Source organism: Notolepis coatsorum (genome assembly GCF_963971535.1).
Source record: "Notolepis coatsorum genome assembly, chromosome: 5".
NCBI classification, from domain to species: Eukaryota; Metazoa; Chordata; class Actinopteri; order Aulopiformes; family Paralepididae; genus Notolepis; species Notolepis coatsorum.
The window spans coordinates 121,727,067-121,748,389 of record NC_140169.1 but is presented as its reverse complement, the minus strand read 5'-3'; the positions used below and the strand labels follow the sequence as shown (position 1 = coordinate 121,748,389).

Sequence of the window (21,323 nt, the reverse complement as noted above, 5' to 3'; positions counted from 1 at the left end):
AAACGAGGGCTTTTCAAAATGCTATAAAACGAAAATGAACCGATAAAAAAACAATCTGCTTCGACAATGTTGACTGGAAAACGAGTCATTGATAAGCGACGGGCAGATTAGACACATAGCCATAATTTAAAACATAGATTAGGCGTTATTAACGCTAACATTGAAGTGGATGGTGGGCATTCAAATGGTAAATCAAGATTAAGCTTGGGCTCTGAAAGTGTTAAGCCTAAAATACCACCACACATTTAAAAAGGTACAGTCCACCAAATAAATAAAAAGAATAATGCTGATTTATTATGCCAATAATCTCACACATATCCTAAAACTACAAACTGACTTGTACAAATTAATTTGGCTTAAGAGTTTGAGGGGTGGAATGTTCCTTTAGGATTTTAATAATTAATGCATTCTAATGATTTAAATCTTCTAAGAATAGAAGTGACCTTTTTCACCTGGAGTTGAATTGAACAGTGATGTCACACTACTTGGTTTAGGTGGGTGGTGGAGAGAGACGGGGACTTCCCTCAGCGCTGTGGAGAGACGCACACGACTCGTCTTTTTCCATGCCCACGTTTATTCAGTATATGAAATCCATTAGAAAAACTACAGGTAAAAGATCAAGACACACATGAAAGATTATTCAGCTGCCCTTTGCTGAATCAGGGGGTAGGGGGATTATGGAGTTCTGTGGAAGCAAAGACAAGAAAGGTCTAGCTGACCGAATTCCAAAGAACAAGTGTTGACATTTTGTGATGGGGATGGAGCGGTTATTTAAAGGAACAATGTCAGGCAATGTGTGAAATCACTGCGCCCTAACGGTGTGGGTCTTCCTACTCCTACTGCATGCACAGAGAAGAAAGGGGTATGTATCTGCTTGTCTAACTCCGGGGTAGATGGCAAATAAGCTAATTTCCCAAAATGTTGGTGTGTTCCTTTAAACTTAGAGGAATCTATTTCAAAGTAAGGTAAATACAATGAGATGACATTGAACTGCACTGACTAAGATGGTTGAAATTGGGGGAGGGGCGTAAACATGTATGTAGATCCACATTTTCCTTGAACCAAAGCGTTGCACTTTCAGTACATGTTCCTTACTTTCATACTATGATTCATAACGAACTACAGGTCTTTATGTCCCTGGAGAAATGTTTGTTTGTCATGCTGACCTGTTGGCTGTGTTATGTGTGAGGTGTGGGAACTGAAGTCTTCTCTCCATAACACTCTCACCTCCAGAGGATCCACAGTGGTGTTCTACACAAAGGCAAATGGCAGTAAATGAATGAATCCGAGAACAAGAACTAAATGTATACCTCCTGTCGTAATGATATTGATACAAAAGTATCTAGTGCACTATACCAGCTACTTTTGTACCAATATCACCTTCACAAGGCTTTAGGGGATTAACTTGGAAGCCATTTGTTCACTGCTTGTGCATTTACTGCCGTTTGCATCTGTAGGGCAGAGTGATCGAAGCTCTGGCAGTGAAGCAGGATTCTTTCTCTCTCTCATCAATGTCTACTCCTTCTCTCCCCCTCACTCATTGATGTCTACTCCTTCTCTCCCTCATCGATGTCTACTCCTTTCGTTGTCCTTGGACCTCTTGGGTGATCGACTGCGGCTGCGGCTCCTCTCCTTGTGACCGTGGCCCTTGTCGCGTCCCTCCTGGCGGTGCTTGTCCCGGGACTTGCTGTGCTTGTGGTGACCGTCTCTGTCCCTTTCTCGGTCCCTGTCCCGGGAGCGAGAGCGGGAACGGTGGTGGGCCACCTTTTTCTCTCGCTTGCTTTCCTCGCCGTCCTGTTGGTGTGGGGAAAGACAAGTGATGAAATACAAGTGCTTGAGCTAAGCGGCAGTCACAATGTTTACAAAGGCTGGCTGTTCCCATGCCAAATGACACGGCATGAGTCATGCTTACTAGGCAACATGACTAGCCTCATGTTGTGGAATAGACGGGACGGCCCGCCGCCGCACCCCCGGTAGCTTGGGTTAGACGGGACGGCCCCGCCGGTAGCTTGCCAACCCATGGCACGGTTAAAGCGACTCAAGGGGTCAACAAACCTTGGATTTTTTAGACTTCCTGCCGTCCTCGTCATCCGAGTGATGGTGCTTCTTGTCTTTGTGTTTCCTCTCGGCCTGACGGTGGCTTGTCCCTTCTTCCTCTTCCTCTATAAGTAGGTCATACTTGCCGCTTTTGGGAATATTAAGGAAACCTCCAGAAAGGTGAAAGAGTAATGAAAGGTCTGCCAAGTCGAACAGTCAAACACACACACACAGATTGAGCGGGTTTCCCACTGTAGGGGTGCTATTTTGAAACAGCGCTGGTGTACAATATGTCAGATTTTTTTTTTTTTTTTATAAACAAACACATAAACAAACATGACAACACACGATAAGATATACAAGCATTAATTGTCAGGGCACATCCAATGAGATCACATTTTAGTTAATTGTCTTATATAAGATATACCCCTAATACCTGTTATCTAAAAAAACCTACACACATATGCTCCAGCTCGAACCCCCCCCTCCCGGACCCCACCTTGAGAAGTACCTCCACTATCCCTCGCACCTAACCAGACACTACCATTATAAGCTAGCTTTTATTCTCTCCACCACTTCTAACCACATTGACATTTTGGATTCATTGAGACCCAGAATTCTTGCTGTAGATATTTCTTGGTAAATTACATCGAGATATGTAAGAAACCAAACTTTACGGCAAAATTTTTCCGGTTGAAACCAGCGTGATGCGATCAGCTTTTTAGCTACTGTGAGATACTGTCAGATATTCAAGTCTTTTCACGTTGAGGACTCCTAACGGGACACACATTAGGCCCCATTGATATGATGGGGCTCCGTGGGGGTCCATGGTTTGATATGTTTTCATTACATAATCCTGTCTATACTGTGGAGGTGATGAGGACAGACTGAAACCTTTGACCAGAATAGTCATACATTACATAGTCCATCTGTCATTCTGTCCTTAGAGGCAGGATCAGCGTTAATCTACCCTAATGAGTATCAAAACAATGTTTTTAATTAAACAGGGTAATATACAATGGAACTAAATTAATGATAGAATAATCAAATCAAATGGATAAATCAAATGGACAAAGAAAATCAAGTAACTTCAAACTAAATCGTTTTTTTATGACCATCTAAGGGGGAAGGAAAAACTGTTTAAACTGTGATAAATATTTGCATTATTACCTGCATTGCTTTTATTGTCATATGCTCATTTTATGTCTATTTCACTGCTGTGAAGCACTTTGGGCTGCAATTCTTGAATGAACGGTGCTATAAAAATAAAGATTATTATTGTGTTCCTTATAGATTGAATTATAGTGACTTCAAGGACCCCCGGGGTCCTCTGACAGTGCTTTGCGAACCACTGTAAGGTGAGGACACGATCTGGATTGGTTGTGGAGCAAATTTGGAAGGAATGTTTTTTTCCCATGGACATCTTTTAAACAAACACTCACCTTATTAACACTCACTTTAGACACTAACACTACATTATATTTATCAAAGAGATTTGCACTACATTCATACCTCATTTGCACCTTACCTTAACCTTATGGAATTCCTTACCACCTGCACTAACTAGGGTTGAAAACAAACAGACATTTAAAAAACACCTTAAAAATCATATAAGAAAGAGTGGTACTGTCAGTTAAGTAAACATAGTGGGTGATTGAGAAGATGGGTATGTGTGATTGTTGAACTTAGATTTTTAATATATTTGTATATTGTATTGAGATGTATTGTTGAGCTTTAAGTGAAAATATATGCCTTGAAACATGATCGAGTAGATGGGTATGTGTGATTGGTGAACTTAGATATTTTATTATATAATATTTTTAGGTGTTATTGAGGTGTATTGTATTGTTTTATTGTATTGTATTGTATTAATTGTATTGTATTGATTTTATTGTATTGTATTGATTTGTGTGGACCCCAGTAATAGTAGCCTATGCCTGTGGCAATGGCTAATGGGGATCCGAATAAACTAAACTAAACTTAACCTGACTGCCACGCTGTTTTCCCATCTTGGCGCCAGCGTCAGGCGAGCAAATCTCGGGCAGATGGCTGTGTGCTGATTAACTTTGAGGGGGAGGGGATTCCTGCAGCCAGAGGCAATGAGAGACACCTTAGAGACCCAGTTCAAAAGGTAGGCGATACTGACACCTGTCGGGATTCGATCGTCATTGCAATTTTAACGTAGGCAGCGGTGCCAGGAAGACACAGGCAGGTCCGCACGAGTGTTTAGAATGGGGAAAAAAGGATCAAAACCAGAGAAATCTCAGGGTTGCCGCTCAACCGTTGGATTCGAAACCCGAGAAATCTCGGGTTTGGCGCACAAAGGGTTAAAGTTCTGTACCTCACTGTCTGCATTTGTATCTCACTGTACTTAAGATTGTATATTCCTCTTTTACTTTTTAACTTTATGAAGCACACTCTCAGGGGCTCATACAGAACCAAGCATTTCACCCTAAAGTACATTTTATTGTGACAACTAATAATAATAAACAATCTTGAAACTTGAAACATCTAAAGCAGAAGGATACTCTGGTTTTGGTTTGACTTTATCCTTGATGGCCAGCTTGGACCGGCTGTCCACATCTTTTTCCAAGGCCTTGAAGTCGTCCTTGCTATACTTCCCACCTAAGAGACAAAAGAGGAATTAGCAAACCTTATGGTCACTGTCAGATGTATGCTTGAGCCGGCTTAGTCGTGGGAAAATGTCAGTTTGTTCAAGTAGTGCATGATTTGTTGAACGTACCCTTTCCTTTCCATTTGATCTTTGAGACAGACTGGCTGAAGTCCACGTGTATGCGGCGATCATCAATGAGCACATTGTCCATTTTGAAGAAGGCTTTTTCGCAGTCTTCTTCCTGTTGGAGAGAAAAATAAACAGTTATGTTGGATTCTATGATACAATAGAAAGAGCCAGTGAAAACAACAGGCATGATAATGTCTAGACTTGACTGACTCCCTGCTGCCCTCTATTGCTATAAAGCCGTACTACACTTGAACAGGCCTGAAAGTGAGACTTTAGACACTTTTCTTTTTCATGCAACAGAATTATCTCTTCTCTACCCCCCCCACCCCCCGGCTTTATAACTGACAATTTCCATACAAATTATTGATCAAAGACTGGAAGAAAGCACCAAGAAGCAGATGCAATCGATGACTAATGAGCAAAAAGCTAAACAAAAACACTAATGAAGCTGATGTAATCATCACTAGTGTAATGAAAACATGGAGACCCACCTTTTCAAACTCAACGAAAGCATAGCAGAGGGATTCTCCAGACTTCGAGTCCCTGATGATCTCACAGCTGTATGAAACCAAAGTTGTTCATAAGTATTGTTCACATAACAAGACAGAGGCTAGCGCAAGGTTTTAGTGTAGGCCAATGAAAATAATTATTCCAGTTTTGAAATAGTAACAAAAAACAAAAAACAAATGATCATACAACTTTTGTGTGCGTTTTGTGATAAGGAGGTTGTTCACCTTTTTATGTATGTATTTAATAACACATAATTGTGCATGACAACACCGGCATGGTGGCATAGGGGAACAGACCGTGAGTCAAACCAACAATGATTCTGGTCACGGGTGAACCACCCACCCACCCACTTACATACTATGATGATTTTTCATTGTGATGTTAACGGTTAGGGTTAGGGTTTTGACGAGGCTATGAGAAAAATGTGTCTCGTAGTCTTGCGCTAAAGGCACTTAATCAAATAAAATCAAATGTATTTGTAGAGCCCGCAATCACACGTTAATGTCCCCATGGGCTGGGGACTTGCCTCCCATGTGAGCGCCCCAGGTTCGTTCCCCAGTAGGGAAACTTGAATGTTTTCTGAAAAAATTAAAAGTTTGAGAATGTAATATTATGTACTTATTTGTAATGTATACATATTGTAGCCTACATTTTTGTCAATATATTACTTATGGCTATAACATAACGTACAATATGTACCTTTTTCCTGTAGTCTATTAGTACTTTATTTACATATTCTAAGCAAGATTGGGCTGGAGATTGACGATGTCCGTCACTCACTCAATCACATAGCACTTTGTGGTTCAATCTGTGAGAATGATTAGCATCTGTGACCCATCTCAAACCCTGCCCACTTTTCTTGATCCTCTAATCACAACTGTTGCTTCTTGTCTGAGGGAAGCAATAGTTGCGATTGGAGGATCAGGAAACGACAGCGGGTTTGAGATATGTCAATGGCTTCATACAACAAACATACAACATTGTATTGCTGTTGTAATGCCGCCATGCTGATAAAAGAAATCACAAAAAAAACACTAAATTAACACTTTAGTGTTAACTAAATTAACACTTTAGTTAACCACGCCGGGTTTTCCTTTTTACCCCCTGAATGCCACGGTCCGCTCCAATGTTAACGTTAATATCGCCTAATCTATGTTTTAAATTATGGCTATGTGTCTAATCTGCCCATCGCATTATCAAAGACTATTTTCCAGTCAGTGCTGTCAAGGCAGATTGGTTTTTTATCGCGTCATTTCCGTTTCAGAGCATTTAGAAAAGCACCCGTTTTGAGATAAAAAACAGCCCATTCTGGACCATTCTATGAAAATCGTCTTTTACTGGAATATTCCACAACGTTGATATTCGTCGGCCTTTTTATGAATCGTTTTCAAATAAACGCTAGATGATCAATATTATACGTGCACGCAAGCACATTCAGGCCGCGCACGGATAATCGCCGCATTGATTTCATCTTGGACTTTTACAGTGAAACCGAAAGAGCCCATTTCACAAAACAGCTTATAACTTCATCAAAATTAGTCTGATTATCCTAACACTGATAACATAGATTCCTTACCAGACATCAGATGGTATCCAACTGGTATATTCCAATTCCTGATCACCATTCGAAAAAATCGATAAGTGTATAGATCCAACGCGATACAGTAGAACTCCATGATCAGCGGGGCTCAGAGGCTCCAGAATGAACTCTGATAACCCCGGCTGGATCAGTGGACTGGAAAATGTGGAGTACCGGATTTTTTTCCCCATCCATTTTCATTGAGTCCATTCCAAAATCCCTTATGTCATCTGGGAGACGATAGGGGGCGCTTTTTTCCACATATGATCTCCGGCGGTGCTCGTGTATACTCGGGTAGGCTCGCGTGATGCAATATGATTTCAGATCGCTAAAAAAAAAAGATTCCGAGAAATCTCGTGAGTGGCTTTCAACCACATAAAAATAAACCAGAGATATCTCGTGTGTGGCAGTTAAAGTGTTAACACATTGGACGCCAGAGGTCGCTGTGGGCGTATATGGCCGTTTGTGCCAGTGCTGTAATGCAATGGGGGTAGTGCTAAAACTATATTAAATATTATAGCTATGGATCTAATAACAACACACACAAATGAATTCTGAATGGAAATAGCGAATAAAAGAAATAACGATCCAATAACGAGTTTACTCGTTGTTGGCATTATTCGATTGGCGGGCTATAACGAGTTAACTCGTTCTTGGCAATTAATGTGTTAACTTAATAGATGAATATGAAGAAACAACAACAAAAAACTATCCAGAAAGTGACCTAAATGCGTTTGAGTGTTTTTACCATTTTATGGCTCCAAAACGGGAGAAGATAATTTCCAGGTCCTCATCTGTAGTCACTGGGTTCAGCTTACACACAAACAGAACATTCTCTGGAGGCTTCACTTCTGCGTCAGGGAGGTCACCCACCTATATGAACACACACACACACACACACACACACACACACACTTGTGATTCCCTTGTACTGTAATGCACTAGCATTCTCTATAGCAGTGGTTTTGTGGTGGGTCCCAGCCTTTTTCCAGGTGGGTCGTGTGATGAAAACTAGCACCCCATCAAGAGAACCAAGTCTTTAGTGTTCTATCTAAGTAACTGATGAACAAGCTAGACGACTAATGATGCATTATTTTCACTTAACAGTTTAGAAATGAGCTATTATGAAAAGGTTATTATTAGCCAATAGCCAGACATAATATAATAATAATAATTTAGGACCTGCTCAGAGGTCATCAATCGGCACGCATGCGATGCATGCATGCGATTCATATCTGCGATTAACCCATCCCGTCGTCCTTCCCCCCCAAGGGCAGCCGAGAGCAGACAGGCGTCAACGTGAGCCGCGCCAGGGGACCAATCCAAGTGCTCCTGTCCGTCTTCGTCAAGGACACCACAGCGTTAGCGATCTATTGTTGTGCATGTTTTTCCATTGGGTTTATCTTATCGGGGGGGAAACCCTTGAGAGCACGGGGAGAACATGCAAACTCCACACAGAAAGGCCTGGGAGATACCCCACCTGGGTAACTGGCATCATGGAAACCTGGTCCCCAAGCGGGAATCGAACCCTGGACCTTCTTGCTGTGAGGCGACAGTGTTAACCACTACACCACCGTGCCGACATGGCCATGTTTCAGGTTTTGTAGGTCCTGAGCAGGAAAACACTGCTCCTGGTGGTCAATGCTTCTGCTGTGGAAGCTTTGGGAAGCGCTGCTCCATCAGGACCGGGTGAAACGGTCCAGGCACCACTCACCATCTCCAGCAGAATGGCCTGAGTCTTGGCCTCCTTCTCCTTCAGCAGCTCATCCAGCTCCTCCGCCTCTTTGCCCTCCAGGTCGTTTATGGCTTCGTCAGCTCCGATTCGGCCGCTCTGCAAACCAGTGGTGGAAACAGCCGGTTTGTTAAAGCAATGCTGACTTACTTGGTGCGACAGGAACTCACGCAGACCATATTTAAAGATGAATCTCAAATGTTTACCTTGGATGGATCCCAATAATCATCTCTCAGTTAAAAAAAATTATAATAATAAAACAAAGAACTATTGGTTACCATCATCGCCCCAGGTAAGCAATAAATTAATTAATTAATGCCATTATTATTTCACATCACATCAGTAATGAATACAGCACAAATTAATGAGGACATCTGCTATAGGGCAATTCCATGCAAATGTCAACCTCACCATGAAAAAATTTAAATAACATGATCATAACCAAACCAATTTCAAATGTATCATCAATGTCTATATTTTGAAGTACAAAATAGATTTGCTCGTAATATTTATGAGAATGCATGTTTTTTCACACTACAGGAGACACAATGATGTAAACATTTATTTTTCGATTAACCTAATTGTATGACTTTCTGAATGGCCAGAATGGCAAAAAAAATCAACATTTTTGCGTTATGGATGTTACACGTCTGAAATAGACAAAAAACACTATCAAAAATGTGTGTTGTTAAGTCCGATTATGACCCCTTTGTTTGATTTAAATCAGAAGTATTTTATGACTCCTTGTTTGATTAAAATCCAACATATTTCCAGACACAACTTTTTCACACATTGTTGGTCTAGGCAGAGCAGTGTCCACGTTAGCCTACTGCTAATCGGCTGCTGTCGGCCATCTCCCCCTCGCGTCTGCTCAGCCTACATGTGTATTTGTTATTGTTTTGCCGAGTATCGTGACAAGAAACCCACCCCAAAAAACACAGAAACCCCAAATGAAACCAAATTAGTATTATTCCAGGGACGACATTTCAAGACAGGGCCCAGGAATGAAGGATGCAGTGACCATAAGAGAAGGAGTCAAGCAGAGGGTTCAGAAACGCCACATGTCCATGTCCCTTATGGAGGCTTACTGCTGCACTTCCAACCAAAGAGGACAAGTCCTGGGTCAGTTTTGATCAGATTCGTGAATGCCTCAATCCTCACATGGATAACAGAGGGAGATACCATTTCTCTGAACCAGTCCAGGCAGAGTGAATTGGACTTGATTTTTTATAACCTTCTTTTTCATGGTGAGGTTGACATTTTCATGGAATTGCTCCAAAACTCATTTTCTGATTTAACCGATATTAATATTGCTATTCTCTGTATAGAAAACACTTTTTTGTTAATCAAATAAAGAGCTATTTTCCAAAAACGTTGTAATTTATTTTCAGAAGTGACTGATATTTTGAAACCAAGACCAATATATTTAAGACCAAAAAAAAAAAAAAAGTAATTTGTTTTTTTGTGATGTCACAGTATAATAGAACATTCTAGAACATTTGTGATGTCACAGTATGTCATAATAGAACATTCTACAACATTTGTGATGTCACAGTATGATGTCATAATCAAACATACTATAACATTTGTGATGTCACACGGGGCGGCTACGTGGTGTAGTGGGCAAGGCGCTCGCCACGAATACTGGAGACGCTGGGTTCGCCTGTTCGAGCCCAGCTCTCCACATTGCTTTCAGTTTAGCTGGTCGTCCGTACTAATACACATTGGCCGTATTAGGGGGTGGGAAACTGATGGGTGGGGATCGGGCGTTGTGGACAGCGACTCCTACAGGTCGGTTGGTGCGCCTGCGCAGTAGAATCAGGAAGTGTCGGGGGCAGCGTGAGCCTCCCACGCGTTACTCCTCGCCACTGAGAGATCGCGCTGTGCAGGTGAAAAGATGCGACTGCTGTTACCTCAAGTATCGGAGGGGACTCGTGCTATGTATGACTTAGTCCACATTGCAGCCGGCTTGTGGGAGGCAAGAAACAGCGTTCGTGACAGGGGAGGGTTGAATTGGATGATACGAAATTGGGATGGGAGAAATAAATAGAAAAAAGTAGCAGCATTAGCTGCACTCCAATGGACAATGTACGGGATGACGGGTTCCAGTAGACTGCGGGAAAAAAAGAAGAAGAGCCCATCAAAAGAATTGCGGAGGGCAGTAATACGCCACGATGCGTCTACACTGCCGGAAAATCAAAAAAGAAGAAGAAGCATTTCCTGGCATTTTTTCAGACTACAACATGAATCCAGACTGGTTTGACCCTCAAAATGGTCCACCGAAGTCAAACACATGTGGGTATAAAGCCCTATTTTTTATAGTGTTTTTTGTCTATTTCAGACGTGTAACATCCATAACACAAAAATGTAACATCCATAACGGCACTTTTTTGTGATTCATTCCTTGAGAGGAAATGCCAGGTTTTCCTGAATGTGCTTTTTGGGTACCTCAAACCCTTCCCTACAAAGTGATAGTAAACATGTTATTCTTTGAAAAAGATATTCACAGAGTTTTCATCATGTGTTCAGTGAGTCCGAAAAGCTTGTCCATTTCCGTAACATCCATAACGCTGTGTATTTTGTCACCTATCTCAAAATCCAAAAGGTCAAAACATTTCTTACTGCAGGCTCATCTTTATCTCAATAAGTGTAACTAAAATGTGTCAATTATACTTCCAATTCAAATCAATGCCTTGTCAATGTTAACACTTTGACTGCCGGAAAACGCTTTAAAGCGTCATTCCCGGCCATGCTCAAGTTGCCGGAGGACGCTGTACAGCGTCCTTATATCAATATTTCAAAAATCTGCGATTGGATTCATATTTCCCCTCCGCTGGCCTGAGATCCACCAGGAGGACCCACTGAGCTCTCTGGCGGTTCAGGAGCGCCATCTGGTGGCCGATCGGCGCAATCGCCAAACAGGAAGTGCTATGGAGGTTGTGCTGGTCGACCATATTACTTCCGGGCACTCTGTTTGGCTCACGGGACTCGATCTCGACACAATACATAGCGATCGATTGCCAATAACTCGATAAACAACATGATTTGGACATATATACCATTATACAAGCTGGAAATGGACCCGATATTTCTACATACCATAATAGGTAAATGACTGTTCCACGCTCATCGCCCAACGGCGCGAGGAGGATACGGTAAGATTCAGCGTTATTTTTGATCGTATTCCATATAAACTGTTATGATGAACATATCACCCACACTAGATGAATGATATAACGCTGCCCACGGAATTATAAACAATCCCCCGCCCATCCGGTCATCATCAGATCATACGTAGATCATTCTAGAAGTACGTCCAATTGAAATTTTTTATATCGCCCCGATTGCCATCAAACTGTATTTCATCATCAATATAATGCATTTGGGGCTATATATCACGTTCTGGAGAAAGCTGCAGAAAGAGATGAAAACATACTTATACATTAGACCATACTTTACTATGAATATGTGAATGAAAAAGTTTAACGTTGCTACACAATGAACAATACATATAGGACTTTGAATGGGCCCTAATAATGGCAATGTAGCAATAGAATTTAAAAAGTTATAGCCCTGCAAAGAAGGGGAATTTCTCCATAGACAAATAGCGCTGGCAATCCACAGTCATTTTCCGGATTTCTGGCCGGCACCCATAGTGTTAAGTTAAGTTTCCAATGTTCTCTCTGAATGTAACATCCGTAACGCTGGAATTGCCCTATGTTGTTTTGGTTTCATAATAGGTTTAGTAACTGTACTGTACATTGGGCCACTCACATCTAGCTGCTCCTTGGTAGGCTCAGGGGAGCGATCAGGCACCGGCAGGTCCGGAGGATCGTCAAACGGGTCGTCCAGTATCACAGTGTGGTTGATCCTGCAACAACATGACATCCAGTATCACAGTGTGGTTGATCCTGCAACAACATGACATCCAGTATCACAGTGTGGTTGATCCTGCAACAACATGACATCCAGTATCACAGTGTGGTTGATCCTGCAACAACATGACATCCAGTATCACAGTGTGGTTGATCCTGCAACAACATGACATCCAGTATCACAGTGTGGTTGATCCTGCAACAACATGACACTCTCATCCAGTATCACAGTGTGGTTGATCCTGCAACAACATGACATTCTCATCCAATATCACAGTGTGGTTGATCCTGCAACAACATGACACTCTCATCCAATATCACAGTGTGGTTGATCCTGCAACAACATGACACTCTCATCCAGTATCAGTGTGGTTGATCCTGCAACAACATGACACTCTCATCCAATATCACAGTGTGGTTGATCCTGCAACAACATGACACTCATCCAATATCACAGTGTGGTTGATCCTGCAACAACATGACACTCTCATCCAATATCACAGTGTGGTTGATCCTGCAACAACATGACACTCTCATCCAATATCACAGTGTGGTTGATCCCGCAACAACATGACATTCTCATCATCACATCTGTACACTTTATACAGGGAGCTTCCTCTGGGGAGCGATGACGTGGCACAGACGTTCACTCTATAGCAAAAATATAACTTAACTTAATTAAAAACAAGAAAAAGTTCATTCTAGTTCACCTGATATCCTGAAAAGGGATGAAGTCCTTGTCGACGAAGGTCTCGTTGATCCTGGCCAAGATGTCCATGCCCTCCGACACCTCCCCAAACACAGTGTGGACCCCATCCAGGTAGTCGAGATTATCTCCTGTGGTGATGAGGAACTGTGGATAAGAGCCAAGAGAACATCAATAAGCTGACACATTACGAACAAGGGTAAGCGATCGGAATCATTATGATTAAAGTTGCTGTAAGTGGCATTTATCTTGTTAAAATAATAGCTCTACATTCCGACAGCCATCACTGATATAGAGTTTTTGGTCAGTAACATGGGTCTCCCAATCCCTCTGCTCTGGAGTAAACAGAAAATGTATCCAATCAGGAGAGAGACCTCTCACTGCAAAAATAGTCTGACAAAAATAAGTTTTAAAGGCAAATATGGGCTTGAAATAAGTCAAATCTGCCAGTACAGTAAGCTAATTTGGCATGGCAAGATTTCTCTCTCCTGATTGGATAAAGTGGGATGGGATACCAGAAAATGTATTTTCTGTTTACTGCAGAGTGGAGGGACTCTATATCAGTGATGACTGTCAAAATGTAAAGCTATTTAACACTTATTTTAACAAACCACCACTTACAGCACCTTTAAGATAAAAGCTAGGCAAGGCATAAAGATAACTTCAATTACTTGGGAGCCGTGCTGGTCGCTTCCATTATTCACCATGGACACAATCCCCTTCTTTCTGTGTTTGATGCGTGGCGCTTTCTCTGCGTCAAAGAAGCGAGCCTGGTCCCCATAGAGTTTGCTAATAACATTGAGGAGAGAAGGTAAGCTACTTCATTGGCTATGTTACAAAAAGGCAAGCTAATTGGAATTTGTATGTTTTGCCCTACACACATGCATGCATTACTTCACAGAGGGTCGGCTGCAGAGCGCCCACACACAAGTTAGGAGTTCACAATTTGGCAGAGATCTCAGGCATATTAGATATGCAGTAATAGTAACCACCAGCTCAGAGCTCAAATAAAAATGACTGACCCATAGATGGACTCTCCACCACGACCTGATCCCGTAGGGTCTCCAGTTTGCACCATGAAGTTTCTCTGTATGGATGCGATTAATAACAGTGTTTTGTTAAGTGCATGGTCTCCAGAACTAATGTAACATGGTTCTGTGTGGGCTTGTACTGGTCCACAAGCTCTTCAATCTAGATCCAGTATATGTGATTGTGGTGAGGGGTTAGCGGATATTTATATGGCGAGTCGAGGCAAGCAAGCTTTTTACCTGAACATTGTGGAAGAGACAGTAGTTGTAGTATTTTATTTTGCATAACTTCAGAAAATTCAGGGAAGCTGCAAAACAAACACAACAAAGAAAGGAGGAGAGTAACGTTAACACTTTGATTGCCTAAGGCTAAATTCATGATATACCATAGGTTGCCAGCTCTATTTGCTCTATGGAGAAGTTCCCCTTCTTTGCAGGGCTATAACTTTTTAAATTCTATTGCTAAATTGCCATTATTAGGGCCCATTCAATGTCCTATATGTATTGTTCAGGGTGTATGAACGTTAAACTTTTTCATTCACATATTCATACTAAAATATGATCTAAAGTATAAGTATGTTTTCATCTCTTTCTGCAGCGTTCTCCAGAACGTGATTTATAGCCCCAAATGCATTATATTGATGATCAAATACAGTTTGATAGCAATCGGCGCGATATAAAAAAATCCAACTGGACGGACTTCTGGAAGTTACTACACGTCATCTGATGTTGACCGGATTGGCGAGGGGGCGTTTATAATTCTGTGGGCAGCGTTATACCATTCATCTAATGTGGGTCAAATGTTCATCATAGAAGTTAGTGTCGAACACGGAAATATTACACGCTAAAACTCACCCCAGTCTCCGCGGGCCGTTGGGCGATCAGCGTGGGGTAGACAGTTTTCCATTATGGGATGTAAAAATATCCGGTCCATTTCCAGCTTGTATAATAGTATATACGTCCAAATCATGTTGTTTATCGAGTTATTGGCAACGGATTGTGACGAGCTAGAGTAGGGCTGGGCGATATGACCAAAAACGTTATTGCGATAAAATTATAAAATTATTTTCATATAATTCGATATCGATAATTATCGTCAATATAATGTCTGTCAAGTTTAATTAACTTCTTATGCTGCTGCGAATGTCTCAAGTCGAGTTGATGTCGTCATCAGTCCGTGCACGTTAGCAGTTAGCCGACAAGCGGAGTATCTCATGACAATAAATATGACACTAAAATACTCTCTTCCGCCACAATATATTGAAACGAACTGTATACCCCACACTACTATAAACGTGGCCTCAGAATTCAAAACACACACATACTCGGCACGTAAATATATAAAACAGTGCCGTGCAAGCTAGTTATACTAGCCAACCTGTTTTATCTTAGCGGTGTATTCCATGACAATGTGCTAAATATGACACTAAAATACTCTCTTCCGCCACAATATATTGAAACGACGTCCACTGTATACCCCCACTACTATAAACGTGGCCTCAGAATTCACGCCACACACATACTCGGCACGTAAATATATAAAACATCGCCGTGCAAGCTAATTAGCCTAGCAAGCCTTGTGGTTGAGTGAGTCCTACCTCCTTCCGGGTCTACTTCGCTCTCGGCCATCTTCTTCACTGATTGGTTGTTAGCTGTTGTGCGTAAGCACGTCATCACGTAACGTTGGTTGTTGTTAGTGAGTGTGCTGAGCCGAGGCTGAACGGAGCCAAGCTTGGAAAATCGATATATCGAAACTTTGCGACCACGTTTCATGTTTATTTCGAGGAAATAATTTATCGCGATAGTTATCGTTATCGTTTTATCGCCCAGCCCTAAGCTAGAGTGCCGGAACCTATACCGAGTGCCCGGAAGTAATATGGGTAGAGCTGCCGCGGTATCGGTATTACCGCGGTATCACTGTTACATCATGCCCACCGCAGCGTTGGGCTGAATACCGGCATCACCGCTGTTTTTTATTATATTATTATTATTATTACGCTCTCGTTGGGCTTGCGGCTCTGCAGATATACCCTACTTCTCTGTCGAGATTCCAAGCGACCCTATTGGGTACCAGAAAAGTCACATGAAACACTGCAGACCACTGATTGGTCAGAAGAGATACGCGTCACATGCTTGGAGCATCTTGCAGTGCGTTTACTTCCTGAATCTCAGCCATCACAACACGGCTAATAGTACGTTAGCTCCCACCGGAGACCGGAGTGGATTACCGACGCCGTCGCTCCTCAGGGAACGAGGCATAATGATTTTACTGCAACGAAATGTTATAATAAAAGCCCTTCGTTCTATACACTTGTCTGATTGAAAACTTTATTAACAGACCGCAGAATGGGTACAAATCGGCACGCTCTGAGCAAAGAAAGGAACTTAGATATTAATTGAGTAACGCTTGCCTTGCTATGTGGTCCGGTAAATACGAACGTGTAACTATACTAACGTTAATGCCACAAATCGAATACCTTTGTAATCATAAGTAGTAACGTTATAATAATAAGAAAGAAAGGGTCGGGGGGGTAACCGGCGGGCGCGACACCGAGGGGAGACTTCGAATCCGTGTTTCACTTTTAATAACGAATGCGTGCATGCCGAATCCCAAACAATATTCATGCTGCAAAGTCATCCTCTAAAGATAGACATTTAGACTAGAGGCAGGCTATATGCTATATAAAGAGTAGACTACAAAAAAAATGCATTCAAACTTTTTTTTTTGTGTGTGTGTGTGTGCGGTAATACCGCGGCGGTAGGAAATATTTAGCAAATGTGTGCGGTAAGGAAAACATCAATACCGCGGCAGCTCTAAATATGGGTGAACAGCACATCGTCCAAGTAACTTCCTGTTTGGCGATTGCACCGATCGGCCACCAGATGGCGCTCTTGAACCGCTAGAGGGTTCAGTGGGGCTTTTTGGTGGGTCTCAGGCCAGCGGATGGGAAATATGAATCCGATCAGATTTTTGAAATATTGATATCAAAGACGAGTTACGGCGTCTTCGGCAACTTGAGCATGGCGGGGAAGGACGCCTAAACTCGTCTTCTGGAAGTTAAAGTGTTAACGTTAGTTTGATCTGATTGATTGAAAATGTTATTAACAGATTGCAGAATAGGTACAATACAGTACAGCTCAATACACACAATTGTTGTCTGTCAGGATCGCTGTACAGCGTTTTTTAGATCAATATTTAATTTTTTCGCCATGGCATTCATAATTCATATACCCATCCCGGTCCTGCAGCTGGACCTTAGATGTGACTGCAACGACGGCTCAATACCGCCGCCTGGTGGATGGTCGGGCAAGTTACACTCGCAAACAGGATGTGCCATCAGTGCATCGATGAAAATCATCCGGCAGTCACATCTCGTTACGGGACTCCCGACAGACACTATGTACATAATGGATTGCTTTCTAAACTTAATAATCTATATGATTTCGGCGTTTATTGCGCCATACAAACCGGATATGGACCTAGGCGATCGGCGTCGTATAATTGGGATCTCTCACCGCCAGTCTCATTGGCCCACGGTAAGAGGAATATAACGTTATTTTCAACCCGATTGTGCATTTCCTTGTTTGCAGTTACTGATGATCGGGGAATTATAAACGACCCCCCCCCCTTTCCTCCGCGCATGATGAGGCATAATGTATACCGATCATATACAAACATGAGTTTTTTGGTGTAGCGTGTATGGGGGGGAAATGGCAATCGATAATCTATATAATGTGTTTGGGCCTATAACTAGCGTTTTTGGAATTACAGCAGAAAAGATTAAAAACATACTTATATTCTAGAAGGTATTACTATTAACACAACAATGTATGAATGAAAAAGTATAACGTTCCCACATCCTGAATGATAGATAATCGATGTTGAATGGGCCATAGTAATGTCAATATAGCAATACAATTTATAAAGTTATAGCCCTGCAAAGAAGGTGAACATCTCCATAGACTTACTACTACTGGCAGAGAATGGTATAAGATGATCAAAGTGGTGGCAGGGAATGGGTTAAGCCAAGGGGATGCAGATCAGAGAAAGACTTTCGTCTCATCATAACATATATGACAGATACAGGTAGACAGTACTGTTACATCTAGACATTTATGACATACCAGATCTACAAATATACAGTACTGTTGGGAGTACAAAAGGAGTCTAAAAGAGGGGAGTGGGTTTGGACATTTACAGGGGCCAGTTTTCTGTTGCAAAACATTCGACTAGTATTATAAATAAAGAAACATGTGTATGAATAAATATATTCAAGCAGATTTGTGGTTTAACACATCTAAACATGTCTTCATCAGCTAGCTACTGTAACATTAACTAACTATATATAACTAACGTTACTAGTTAACGTTACTATTTGCAAGCAAGCTAATATTAAATAGCTGGCAGATTTCAGCTTCCGTAACTTCACCTGGCCAATACCTTGAAAAGCATGCATTTGTCGTAATTAACAACAACTAGCTACATTGCGTGTGTAATATTGTTTAATTTACTTACTTTTAGGCCTTTCATCTGAAAACAAATCAATGACAATGTCGCCCAACGTTGTTTCGAGGAGCACCGCCATGATGGTAATGAGTTTGTAGTACGCATGCGCTCATTGCGCTGTCCGGCGCTATTTTTTTCTGACAAGACGCTCTCTGGTTGGCCGACGTCTGTTTCTACACTGGTTAAGCTTAGGCACTCTTTCGAAGTTGGTTACGGTTAGAGTTTGTCTTAGAGCGTGACGGCAAGTTCTTTCGACGGTTAAGCTTAGGCACTCTTTCGAAGTTGGTTAAGGTTAGAGTTTGTCTTAGAGCATGGCGATAGAACGTCAGGTAGTTTGCAGGCTGTTCGACGCGGAAATGGGCAAAGACGACAGCTTGTCACGCGATTGGGCAAACATGTCAGTGGCCAATCAGAGAGCGTCTGCCAGAAATGCGGCTACGGAAAGAAATAACGCGTCCGGGCGGCGTGTATACTTTCCGCAACGGAATTCGGTTTCCGGGTTCCTCTGATTGGCCGCGACCCCCACGTGACGCTGCCGCTCTGCTGTGTGTTGTGTTTGCAGCACGCACCAGAGCGGCAGAGACGATTGATTGATTGATTGATTGATTGATTGATTGAAAAGTTTATTAACAGATTGCAGAATGGGTACAGTACAATACAACTCAATACAATTGTTAAGAGGATGCAGCAGACCTGAGAAAGACTTTCGTCTTGTTTCCATTAGGGTCCCCCATTTTCAATTCATCATATGAATGAATGAATGAATGAAAACTTTATTTAACAGATTGCAGAATGGGTACAATACAGTACGGCTCAATACATACAATTGTTAAGGGGATGCAGACCTGAGAAAGACGTTTGTCTTGTTTCCATCAGGGTCCCCCATTTTCAATTCATATAGACATATATGACATACATGACATACAGATAGTCAGTACTGCTACATCTATACATTTATGACATACCAGATTTGCAAATACAGTACTGTTTGTGATACAGAAGGAGTCAAGAAAAGGGAGTATATACATTTGACGTAGAAACTGTACATTGGAGGAGGTTGGGTGGGGGGGGTTGGGTACATTGGGATATTGACAACCATACTGGGTAATTTACATTGGAGGTGGTTGGGGGGGGGGCCGGGGGGCACACTGTATAAACAAGTAACACTGTACATTGAGGGGGGGGGGGGGAGGAGACACTGTACAAACAAACACAATTGTACATTGAACTATTGACAAAACCATACTAGGTAAATGACTGTACATTGGAGGGGGTTGGGTTAGGATATTTACAGGGGCCAGTGTTGAATTGCAGTCTCCCGTAGGTGTCCCTTGAGAGAGGTTTTGAAAGTGGGTAGTGATCCACATTCCTTTACAGCTTTGGGTAGGGCGTTCCACATTGATGTGGCATAATTGCGAAACGTGTTTAGTCCCTTATTTGAGCCGAATCTGGGTTTAACATGATTTGTGGAGCTCCCTCTGGTGTTGTGATCGTGGTATTCACTGACCTTTGGGAAGTATTTTGACATGTACATGGGTACCTTGGTCGTGTAGTGTATCTTGTAGACCAGGCCCATTGCAAGTTGTTGTACTCTGTCGTCTACTCTAAGCCATCCTAGGTTGTCAAAGTGGGCAGGGGTGAGGTGGGTTCTAGGAGTAAGGTCAAGCAGTAGTCTGACCAGTTTGTTTTGAGATGTTTGTAATTTTGTTTTTAGCGCCTTTGAGGTGCTTTGGTACCATGAGGTGCAAGCATAGTCGTAGTACCCCTGAATGAGTGCTCCTGCCAGAGTCTTCAGGGTGTTCTTGTTTACCAGAGAGGAGATCCGGTACAAGAATCGAGTTCGTTGGTTGACTTTTTTTATTACATTGGATGCCATTTTGTCACAGGAGAGATTAGCCTCTAGGATGGAACCCAGGTAGGTAATTTCATCTTTCCTTGTGACAATATTGTCACCCACTGTAACTGAGAAGCCGTCGGTCTTGCTGAGTTTGTTATTTGAACCGAAGAGAATGGACTCTGTTTTGCCCATGTGTAATGATAGTTTGTTATCAGCGAGCCATATGCAGATTCTGCCTAGTTCCGAGCTGAGGGTTTTTTCAACCTGTAACTTGTTCTTGTCAGAGACCAGCAGGGCTGAGTCGTCCGCAAACAGGAACAAGTTGCAGTCACAAGCTGACGACATGTCATTTGCATAAATTAGGAACAGTAGCGGTCCTAGTATGCTTCCTTGTGGAACACCACAGCTCACTGTGAGGGGGGGGGATAGGGTACCGTTTACCTCCACCATCTGTTCCCTCCCCTCAAGGTAGGATTGCATCCAGCTCACTGATAGACTATCAAAACCAATTGCTTTTAGCTTGTCAATCAGAATGGAGTGATTGACCGTGTCAAAGGCCTTTTGTAGGTCCAGCATGACCATGCCGCAGTATTTGCCTGCGTCCACCTCTTGTTTGATGTGGTCATTCAAATAGAGAAGGCATGTGTCAGTGGAGTGGGATGTTCTGAAGCCAGATTGGAATTCGTAGATTAGATTTTTTTCCGCTAGGTACTTTTCGACCTGTTCGTAGACTATTTTTTCCATGACTTTCGAGATGGAGGTGAGAATA

The 21,323-nt window shown here is 42.2% G+C and overlaps 1 protein-coding gene across 1 annotated transcript; it reads right to left on the bottom strand.

Moving 5' to 3' along the window:
- Positions 1–411: 411 nt before the first annotated feature.
- On the bottom strand, positions 412–19,036 carry LOC311227888 (peptidyl-prolyl cis-trans isomerase-like 4). The gene is made up of 13 exons (XM_084313737.1): positions 18,727–19,036; positions 14,451–14,518; positions 14,205–14,269; positions 13,854–13,971; positions 13,187–13,329; positions 12,376–12,472; positions 8,584–8,700; positions 7,618–7,742; positions 5,272–5,338; positions 4,781–4,892; positions 4,566–4,662; positions 2,056–2,185; positions 412–1,794 (listed from the first exon to the last, which is right to left on the bottom strand). Exons 1-13 carry the CDS (start codon positions 18,794–18,796, stop codon positions 1,564–1,566), a joined length of 1,440 nt encoding a protein of 479 aa, XP_084169863.1. The 5' UTR covers positions 18,797–19,036; the 3' UTR covers positions 412–1,563.
- Positions 19,037–21,323: the final 2,287 nt, after the last annotated feature.